General features: G+C 42.8%; 1 protein-coding gene across 6 annotated transcripts in view; it reads right to left on the bottom strand.

Annotated features, from left to right (window-relative positions):
• The window catches only part of LOC147013766 (cilia- and flagella-associated protein 337-like), a 69,322-nt gene extending 58,621 nt beyond the window's left edge, over positions 1-10,701 (bottom strand). For all 6 annotated transcript variants that reach the window (XR_015050505.1, XR_015050506.1, XR_015050507.1 and 3 more), the window contains exon 1: positions 10,557-10,701. Coding sequence is in view for 3 of the 6 variants with exons in the window: in XM_085850961.1 (XP_085707087.1) it covers positions 10,557-10,618 (62 nt within the window). In the remaining 3 variants the exon portion in view is untranslated. The remainder of the gene's footprint in view (positions 1-10,556) is intronic.
• Between the last annotated feature and the right edge of the window lie 1,176 nt (positions 10,702-11,877).

Genomic DNA, 11,877 nt, shown 5'->3' with positions numbered 1-11,877 from the left:
GCGAGGCCTCGCCTACTCTTTGTGAAAGACACTATGTAATCTTTAATGCTCACCAACTAATGCCAGCACACGGGACACCAGGTAATGCCAGCACACGGGACACCAGGTAATGCCAGCACACGGGACACCAGGTAATGCCAGCACACAAGACACCAGGTAATGCCAACACACAGGGCACCAGGTAATGCCAACACACAGGACACCAGGTAATGCCAGCACACGGGACACCAGGTAATGCCAGCACACGGGACACCAGGTAATGCCAACACACGGGACACCAGGTAATGCCAACACACGGGACACCAGGTAATGCCAACACACGGGACACCAGGTAATGCCAACACACGGGACACCAGGTAATGCCAGCACACGGGACACCAGGTAATGCCAGCACACGGGACACCAGGTAATGCCAACACACGGGACACCAGGTAATGCCAACACACGGGACACCAGGTAATGCCAACACACGGGACACCAGGTAATGCCAACACACGGGACACCAGGTAATGCCAGCACACGGGACACCAGGTAATGCCAACACACGGGACACCAGGTAATGCCAGCACACGGGACACCAGGTAATGCCAGCACACGGGACACCAGGTAATGCCAGCACACAGGACACCAGGTAATGCCAACACACAGGACACCAGGTAATACCAACACACGGGACACCAGGTAATATCAACACACGGGACACCAGGTAATGCCAGCACACGGGACACCAGGTAATGCCAGCACACAGGACACCAGGTAATGCCAACACAGGACACCAGGTAATGCCAGCACACAGGACACCAGGTAATGCCAACACACAGGACACCAGGTAATGCCAACACACGGGACACCAGGTAATACCAACACACGGTACACCAGGTGATGCCAGCACACAGGACACCAGGAGTGTGTTCCATCGACACGGTTTGACTTCTCTATTTGGCACATTTCTCAGTGCAGTAACGAAGGGCAAATAAGCATCGCTTCCAGCCTCTCCATCCAACTAAATCCAAGTAAGTGGGAAACTCATTATATCTGTGGGGAAATCACTCCAGATTTACGAACTCAGTTTCAGGAACACATGGTGTTCGTAAATCAACAAGGAAACAACAAGCAAATCCAACACAGGTGGAGGCCATTCAGCCCATCATGCCTGCGTGAACACCACACCAACCCAAGATCCAAGAAGGAAATGGAAAAACAAAAGTTTTTAATTAATGAAGAAAAAAAAATTGCATATATTTTTTGTAGTTTTTGTTATAATTATATTTTTCCTTTTCTTTCCCTTGGAGGGGGGGCATTAGCTTGTTTAAAAACACACATCAAACACACAACCCTCCTTGACAAGACCCCCACCAACAGCACTCCGTACACAATCATGCATCAATACTCAAACGACCGAAAAGTCTTAACATCCCCATACCCCTCTATCTCCATAACTTCCAGGTACCTATCTAATTCTAATTTAAACTTATCAACTGTTTCTGCTGCCACTACCTTTCCAGGGAGTCCTTTCCATACATTAACTACTCTCTGAGTGAAAGTCCCCTACCTTACTACCGTCTTAACTCTCCTCTTCTTTACTCTCAAGCTATGACCCCTGGTTCTGTCATTGTCTGCTCTGTTGAGTAATTCATCTTCACTTATTTTATCTCTACCTTTCATTACCTTAAACATATCCATCATATCTCCTCGTAACTGCCTCCTTTCTAGTGTATAAAGCCCTGTCTCCTTCAGCCGCTCCTCATAGTTGAGTTGAGCTAGGCACAGAACCAATCTAGTAATCCTGCACTGAACCCTCCCTATGGCATATATGTCCTTCCTGAGTTGTGATGACCAGAACTGTACACAATATTCTCGATGTGGCCCTCACTAAATTCCTGTACAATGTTAACACCACCTCTTTTGATTTATAAATGATCCCCCTCCGAATACAACCTAAAACCCGATTTGCTCTACCTGTAGCTACCTGACATTGTGCTACCTGCTTACCTCTCATATCTATTACCACCCCCAGATCCTTCTCCTGTGTGACACTCTCCAAAATTACCCCTTACATCATGTAATCTCTATTTTCATTGTTCTTTCCCATCCCCAACACCTTACACTTGCTCAGGTTAAATTACATCTGATAATTCACTGGTCTTCAAAAATATAGGTTTTTTTTCTTGTATGAACTTTGGAAACTGTTTTTGGCTAATTTTGGGCTGCAGAATCCAAATCTGAGCTCAGATTTGCTCTATCACATCAAGTTTTTGTGCTATCTGTATGCTCCATCTATCTATAATTCCAGCAGAGTGTGTGTCTGTGTGTGTCTGTGACCGCTGTTTCTCAGCAACCCCTGGTCCGATCTAATTGAAACTTGCCGGTATATTGCTGGGGACCTGAGGATGTGCCTTTTCAAGGTTTGATATTAATCGGACAAGTGCTTCCCAAGTTATGGCCATTTATTTACCAACCAATGACAAGACACGTTGCTGCGTGGGCGTGGCCGATGGGGGAAGGGAACTGTAAGATACTCAGGACTCCATGTTGGGCCAAACCGGAAGTGACGTTCATTCGCGATCACGGAGCACAACCAACCACAACCGGAAATCAACATACATTACAGGAACCTCAGCCGCATTCCCCATGACGGGTTACAAGGTACAGACTTCCAGATAATGATGACTTCGTGTATTCTAATAATTTCTCGATTTCTTATGCGCATTTATAGATAAACACAATGCCCCAAGTTACGATCGTTTTCATATTAGACGGTGCATAAATTTCGGTAATATCAGAGTGAGTTCGTATGCTCCGAACCAGGAAGTAATTTTTTTTTTTTTTTTACACGAACGTCTTCTCTTCTCTTCTCTTCTCTTCTCTTCTCTTCTCTTCTCTTCTCTTCTCTTCTCTTCTCTTGAAAAGGTAAAATACGTTGGTGCTAATTGAATAATTGGCCATTAAAACTAATAATTTATCAAAATGTTGGCAAATCCAGCAGCCTCTGCATTCTTGCCCTGGACGAGGAAACAAAGAAGAAGCGCCGTTTCCTCAGCAATGTTGTTTATGAAGAGGTGCTAACGACATAAAGGTGTGTACATGGAGACAATTATTATTATTTATAAACGCCGTTTCCTCAGCGATGTTGTTTATGAAGAGGTGCTAACGACATAAAGGTGTGTACATGGAGACAATTTTTATTATTTATAATCGCCGTTTCCTCAGCAATGTTGTTTATGAAGAGGTGCTAACGAGATAAAGGTGTGTACATGGAGACAATTTTTATTATTTATAATCGCCGTTTCCTCAGCAATGTTGTTTTTGAAGAGGTGCTAACGAGATAAAGGTGTGTGCAATGTACATGGAGACAATTTTTATTATTATTTATTTGTTGAAGAAAAATTGTTCCGAAAATAATTTATCAAAAAAAGTGCACAACTTTTTTTTGTTTCCAATTGTCAAAACGGTGTTTGGAAGTGTTAAGGAATTAAGCTCTACTCAATATGCTTACCAACGATAAATGCTTCTCAATTTGGTGGTAAAAACGATTCACAACGATGGGTTTCCTTACTCATTGCTCTGCAGTCTCCATTCAACCCCTTCATTTGTCATCTCATTGACCTCATTTAATAAATATATAATTCCAGCAGTGTGTGTGTGTGTGTGTGTGTGTGTGTGTGTGTGTGTGTGTGTGTGTGTGTGTGTGTGTGTGTGTGTGTGTGTGTGTGTGTGTGTGTCGTTTACGAGAGCAAAGGAACGGCCTGTGTGGTTGTTGTTTCTGGCACGTGGTTTGAAAGTTTTTTTTTTGATGTTTGCACGTACGGCCACATACGTACAGGCACGCACCTATGGGCATGCACTAGTATTCATGCATTTTTACAAAAGTTGACCATCTGTCTGGCAATCTTGGTGGGGATAAAACAGCAAAAGCTTGATTATTCCGAGTACCCGTAGCTGTAAACAGCCCCTATGGTAAACAGCCTGCCATGAGCAAAGTGGCGTTATTGTCTGATTCTCTTAAAAGAATCAACGTATGCATCAGTAGTTTACGTCTGTGACGTATTTGTGATTTGCAGCTTTGAAGACTACCTAATCTGCTGTTAATACTCTACCTAATATCGTGAGATGCGAGCATTACTGTATTACGTGATTCTCAGTGGGCGGGCACAGCTGACTCAGTGGGGTTGTTTATACCGGTACCTGGTACCTTACATACACTGTAAGCTGGCTATGTCTACACCTTCAAAGAGAAGAAAGTGCTGTAATGACTCAGATATCTTCTGCTATATCTGTGGATGCTTCACTTTAGCACCTCAAAGATGCAACATCACTACATTCGTCAATAGAGTGTACCGTGCCTACTTTAAAGTAGCGCTTGGAGACCAGGACAAAAACTGGGCCCCTCATAAAGTATGCACTACTTGTGTCGAAACTCAGATCATGGTCTCAAGGAAAGAATGCTAAGCTCAAGTTTGGTGTGCCGATGGTTTGGAGAGAACCAAAAAACCACCTAGATGACTGCTACTTCTGCCTTGTAAATGTCAAAGGATTCAATAAGAAAAACAAGCAATACATGAAATACCCTAGCATACCCTCTGCTATATGGCCAGTTCCTCATTGTGACGAAATACCTGTACCTGTTTTTACCGAGCTCGCAGAGATTGATGAGGAAGCACTTACTTCATCCACATCTTTATCCGATGATGATGATGATAATGAAGAAGCAGATGCAGAGTACAAGCCATTGGATTCGTTTTTTGATCAACCTTCTTTGTATAGTCAGCCTGAATCAAATGATCTGATCCGAGATTTGAATTTGCCAAAACAATCTGCTGAGTTGTTGGCTTCCAGACTGCAAGAGAAAAACCTTCTCAAACCTGGCACAAGTGTCTCATTTTATCGCAACAGAGAGGCAGAACTGAGGAAGTACTTCCACTCTGATGGTCAACTTGTATACTGCAATGATGTTGAAGGGCTTCTTCTCGCTATGGGATTGCCTGCGTATCATTCAAGTGAGTGGAGACTCTTTATTGACAGTTCAAAAATAAGTTTGAAATGTGTTTTACTTCACAATGGAGACATCTATGGATCCATCCCTATAGGACACTCAGTGACCCTGAAGGGGAAGTATGTAAACATCAAGGTTGTACTTGAACGATTGAAGTACCACGATCATGAATGGTTGATCTGTGTGGATTTGAAAATGGTGAACTTCCTTTTGGGGCAACAAGGAGGTTACACCGAATACCCTTGTTTCCTATGCTACTGGGACAGTAGGGCTAAGGAGGAGCACTGGGTGAGAAAGGAATGGCCATCAAGGAATAGTTTGATACCTGGTGATAAGAACTTCATTAATGAACCACTGGTTGATCGGAAAAAAATATCATCCTTCCACCATTGCACATCAAACTCGGTCTGATGAAGCAGTTTGTTAAAGCTCTTGATCACACTGGAGACTGCTTTGGCTACATATGTTCAAACTTTCCGAGTCTTAGCGACGAGAAGAAAAAAGCAGGGATATTCGACGGACCTCAGATCAGAACATTACTCAAGGACCCACACTTCATTACGACGATGACCGCTGTCGAAGCTCGAGCGTGGAATGCATTCACTAATGTGGTGCAGAATTTTCTTGGGAACAAGAAAGATGACAACTACCGAGAGATTGTGGAGGAGCTGCTCCTTCGTCTGCGAGCGCTGGGGTGCAGAATGAGCATCAAGGTGCACGTCTTGCACAGTCACCTGAGCGAGTTTCCAGATAACCTTGGAGATGTAAGTGAGGAACAGGGTGAACGTTTCATCAAGACATTAAAGTGATGGAAGAACGTTATCAAGGTCGTTGGGACTCAAATATGATGGCAGATTACTGCTGGAGTTTGATGAGGGATGTCCCAGATGCTGTACATAATAGATTGTCCACAAAGAGGAGGTTTACTATGTTGTAATACGATTACACCTGTGCCTTTTGGATACTTGCGCTTTCAAGTACCGGTACTTATTTTGTTATATTCGCATATTTTTGCATTTATTGCTGCATTCTGAATGTCGTGAAAAGTCACCAAACTCATAAAAATGCTTTGAGCTTGAGTGATGCCTTGTATTTAAGTGATGTACACCATGTTAAGGGGAACTTTTTCCGCTGATATATTTAACTTAGTTTAGTGAAATTTGTAAACTTTTCATACATTAAAAATATCGGGAAAATGTGGAAAAAATATGTGCAAGCAAGCATGGATTATGTGTTAATGTATGATTAAATATTGTACTTGAAGTAGGTACCTTTCATTGTAAACGTTTTTGCATCTATTGATCTTCTATTGCAACAGTGTTTTTCAACTTCGAGTGTAAAATTGCTGTTTTCTCAAAAATAATGATTTTTCATAGTGCAAAAACTAATGACAGATTTGGATTCAGCACCCAAAGGTGAGCTAGAATCCGTTGAAAAATCCCCATGCAAGAGAAATCGTGTTGACCAGTGATAATCTTTTGCCCAATCCGAACAAGTATCAATACTTTCCTGTAACTGATCACCACCCCTTCTGCATTCCCCCCCCCCCCCAACTCCAAGCTTTGTGTCATCCGCAAATTTGGAAATCCTATTTTATACCCCATTATCCAAATCGTTTAATGAATGGTAATGGTCGGAGTACTGATCCCTGAGGTACCCCGCTACTTGCATCCTCCCAGCAAGACATCCTCCCACTCACAGCCATTCTTTGCTTCCTACCACTTGGTCAGTTTGTAATCCAACTAGCTACCCGACCAGCCACTCTACAAGCCCTCACTTTGGCTAACAACCTCCGATGTGGTACCTTATCAAATACCTTCTTAAAGTCTAGATATACTATGTCCACTGCCTTTCCCTCATCCACCCAATCAAACACTGATTCATGGAACTCTCAAAGATTTGTTAAACAGGAACTACCTTTGGTAAACCCATGCTGATTACTCTTAATTAGTTTGTATTTATTTAAATGGTTCCTCATCCGGTCTTTAATTAATGTCTCCAAAACCTTCCCCACAACTGAAGTCAAACTAACAGGTCTATGGTTTCCCAATTATTATTCTCTGGATCCTTTCTTAAATGATGGTGTTACATTTACGACTCTCCAATCCTCCGGTACCTGTCCTGACTCCAGGGAACTATTGAAAATATCCGTTAACATCTCACTTACCTGCTCAGCCACCTCCATCAATACTCTCGGGTCCATATTATCTGGACCTGGGGCCTTATCTACTCTTAGATTACCAAGCTGTTCCTTTACTTCCTCCACTCCAACCTGGATCTTCTGCAAAAGCCCTTCCTCACCTCCTCGATAGATACTCTCAGCTGTTAGCAATTCTCTTAACTGTTCTTGTGTAAAAGTTGAAGAAAAATACCTGTTTAATAAGCCTGCCATCTAACTTTCATCACTAACCACTCTCCCGGTGCTATTCCTCAATGGGCCCACACTGGTCCTAACCTGTTATTTTCCCCTGATATGTTTAAAGAAAGCCTTACTATTATGTTAAATATTCTTAGCCGTGTACTTCTCATAGAAGTTATTTTCTTAACTTGCCTCCGTTTACCTCGATAGTGATATAAATTGACCTCCAGTCCTGTTATTTTAAACCTAATAAATACCTTCTGTTTCTCCTTAGTAGCGTTCCTTGTCTCACAACTCAACCACCCTGGTCTCTTTCTACTTCTAGTTTTACACCTCATTGGAATGTACTTACTCTGTACTCTACACATTTGGTCCTTGAAGGTTTCCCATTTCTCTGATGCTGATTGTCCCATTGTTAGAGTCTCCCAATCTACATCACCCAATTCTCTCCTCATACCCTCAAAGTTTGCTTTCTTCAAATCTAATAGCCTTCCCCTACTATCTTGAACTCTAACCCTCAACAGAATCTTTACACACACACTGTTATGGTCACTTGCTCCTAAATGCTTCCCAACCTCCACCTCCTCCACCATATTGGGATCGTTACTTAAAAGGAGGTCGAACACTGCACTCCCCCTCTTGGGCTTATGTATAAACTGGGTTAAAATGCAATCTTGGAATAAAACTAGGAAATCCTCATCCGCTCTGCCCTTTCCCTGTTCCTCCACCCAATCTATCGCTGACAAGTTAAAATCCCCCATAATCAATACTCTTCCCTTACGACATGCCCTTTTGAATTCTTCATGTACTTCTCCTTCCTCCTCTTCCTTCCCACCGGAGCCCTTTAAAAGTCTTCTTCCAGTATCTAACTGTTCATACAATCTCTAATCTCCACCCACACAGAATCTTCAACATTTATTCCTTCCTTAATGTCACCCCTTTCTCTTGATGCAATGCTGTCCTTTACCCAGATTGCTCCTCCTCCTCCTCCTCCTCCTCCTCCTCCTCCCCCTCCTCCTCCTATTCTCTCCTTACTCTCACACCGATACACCTTGTAGCCTTCTAATCCTGTCCTCCAGTTACTCTCCTCCTTAAACAATGTCTCACTCACCGCAACTATATCGTACTCCTTGGTATTTACTTTGGCTTCAAGCTCTTCCATCTTGTTTGTAAACTTCTGGCATTGGTGGAAAACATATTTAACTTTTCCCTTCCTGAAATTCTATTTTTCTGCCTGGCCTTACTCATCACAATCACTTCGTCTGTTCCTTCCTTTATAGCTTCCCCACCCTCTGCTGACCTAAAAAGGCCTGAATTCCTTCCTCAATTCCCACTGCAAACCTTGCTGCCCTCTTTCTATTTAACATTCGGCCATCATTCTGGAAACACTCCCTTTGTCCCTGAAATGGTTCCCACTGTTTCCAAAATGTAAAACCTTCCTCCCGACACCATTCTTCCAGCCATTGGTTGACGTCTATTGTTCTGCTCATAATTTCTATATTATTTCCTAATCTTGGGAGAATCCCAGAAAACATGACCTCACAATCCTTTGCTTTCAGCCGCTTCCCCAATATCCTGTATCTATTTTTCAAAACCTCTGAGTAAACTTTCCCAACATCATTCGCACCGAGGTGTACCACAACCAACTTCTTCCTGCCGTGACCTGATACAATATCGTTTACCCTTCCTTCAATGTCCCAAACTCCCGCTCTTTCAAAACTACACAGAATTCTGTGTGTACAATCCTTCCTGCACAATGAAGAATCAACATATTAAATAATCTCATTACCCACAAAAACTGTCTCCCATACCTCATTTATACCAATTTCTATTTCTGCACCTCCGCCACTGCCCGCCCCGTCACACCGTCACCACTTCCAATATCCTCAGCCACCTCACTCCACAACCATAACCAACGATTATCTCCAAATTTCTCACATTCTGCTACTTGCTGCAAATTATTGGTGTTCCTTCAACCCAATAATAACCTTCCTCAAGTGGACGATTTCCTCACACTTCCTACAACAATAAGGATGGGTCCGCCCTTTCTGGTCGGGGTTTCGGCCATACCGGGAAGCCAGCCCACTCCACACGTGTTCGAGAAAGGTGGTGGTGATGAAACTGCCTTGAACATCCTCGAGATTCTGCCTCAGAGGGATGTACCTCAATAGGCTTTCGGGTTGGGCGAGTGAAGCGCTCGTTTAGGAGTAGGTTGGTGGTGGGTCGTGATGGGGAATGGAATGGTTGTTGGTTGTTCGTTGGATGTAAAGATTTAATAACCGAACTAAAGAGAAATCGCAACGCACGTTTTTGATTCTCCCACTAGACAAAAGGAAGGGGATCTGACTACACACATACTTAACGGGATAACTGACTTTTGGGACATCCGTATGTCGAATGCAAATGGTTTCCAGATCCGTAACAATATAAAATGCACATTTCAATAATATTTTGAACATACATAATAGGGGGTATGCTGCAGAACATTTCATTGTTTGTAGAATGTATTGTCATTTTGAATCGGACTACGGCGGCCATTTTTGCTAACATAATGAACCACCTCTCTTAACGGCTTGTTCCACTTGCCAAGCGGCTAGGTGAGCAGCTTGCGCAGTGGTTAATACGGAACAACCGGCTTGTAAAGCGATAGCAAGCTGCTTGCTAACGGAACACAGCCCTGGTTTAACATTCCAACAAGCAATAGGTATCGGTACCATGGGGAGAGTAGTAAAATGACGAATGCAAGGATTTTCATCATCATGAATCGACAAATGGTTGAAGCATTAACTCGCATGTAGTACAGTCAAATGAAGGTTTTAAATTTTAAACAAATGTGTTCTATCCGTCTGAAAGCCGCAGTGAAGTGAAACATGTCACTAAGTGTAAGCTATTGAATCTAATTTCTCCATATAAGATTATTAAACTCGACATTATTCAGATCTTATGGTTAAGCACAGTTAAAGTGAAAAAAACACAAACAAACGCACGAAGCGTCCCAATAGTTGCCATGACAACAGTTCCCAAGGTAACGCGTGTGGTCTTTGTGTTATTGAGAGTGAGATTACATATATATATATATATATATATATATATATATATATATATATTATTCCTTAGTTTTATGAGCATTTCCTGACATTACTCTCTTGGGGACTAAACAAAGGCCGATAAAGTCGACATCGAACCGTCAAAGCACTTCCGAACCTGCTGCTGTAGTCGGATCGATCGCCCAAAGAGACGGACTCGAAGAGGTCAACAACGTCCATTTCTCGTACTTGCAATGTCTGCAGATGGACGGCGTTGTGTACAGGCAGACAGCCACTCAAAACAGGTGGCACAACAAAACAAGACGTCGTGCACCCTCCAGGGCCCCCCGCACTCTCCCCTCCGAGGATCCCTCTTTCCCAGGGGCCCTGCGAGCCGTGGAAAGATCACAATTCCACCACCACATGAACTCCCCCCCCCCCCTTATGGTACCTACTTTCCCTTTCCCATCACTGTTAAACCGTCTTCATAAATCAACTTTATTCTCTTAAACATCACTTCGATAAAGCTAGCTCTCCGGACCAGACTCTGTGCAGAGCGTCGGTGCTGCTTAAGCAGTCTCCTTGGCTAGTGGACACAAACCTGGACGGGTCACCACCCCAACACAGTATACCAGCATGCTGGCACTCATTTTGCCGACCTTGGAAGGATGACAGGTCGAGTTAACCCCACCTGGTATTAATTCAACAGCTCAGCAAGATTTGAACTCGGGACCCGAGGATCCCAAAGCCCACCACCCGAACCATTAAGCCAACACCAGGCATATTTTACATCGCTTCGATAAAGCCAACACACAAAAATGTTGATGAACATAGATTTATCTCAGTTTATATATTTTGTTTTTCAATTTTAAATGAGAAGGGCAGTCGGTAGAGCTCATACCTCTGCCACGCAATGCTTGATCCAGCAGAACATATCGGGCCCAATAAGTTTTTGAAATATCATGCTATATGTCGTTTTTGGCTCCCTCTCTCAATAGTGAAGAATCACTTTAAAGGTTAAATAAGAATTCTCATATCCAGATCTGGATTTGGAACTTCACCAAACTTTAATGAATCAATCCTTGTCGCACAACCAAACCTGTCCACCAAGTTTCATCTGAATCCGTCAACAACTTTTTGAGATATCGTGCTATATATCATTTTTTGGTCCGATCTCTAAATGGTGAAGAATCACTTTTAAAATTCTCGTAGTCGGATCCAGATCCGGATCGTCACCAAAATCGAATCGGTTCGTCTTTGTCAAACAACGAACCTGTCCACAAAATTTCATCCGAATCCGTGCACAATTGTTCAGATATCCTGCACACAAACTGACAGACAAACAAGAGAAAGATGTCATGCATACAATGATACTTGCGAAGTCCATCAACAAATTTGACCTTAAAATATAATTGTTGTTTTTTTTAATTCAATGAACAAATACGCAAATCCTCTTCAAATTTCAAGTCAATCGGATGAAAATTGACGATTTTAGAAAG

This window comes from Eptatretus burgeri, chromosome 13, assembly GCF_056783735.1.
Source record: "Eptatretus burgeri isolate ZD-2024b chromosome 13, Ebu_testis_v1, whole genome shotgun sequence".
NCBI lineage: Eukaryota > Metazoa > Chordata > Myxini > Myxiniformes > Myxinidae > Eptatretus > Eptatretus burgeri.
The sequence above is the reverse complement of the archived record's forward strand: the minus strand, read 5'-3'. Positions and strand labels throughout refer to the sequence as shown.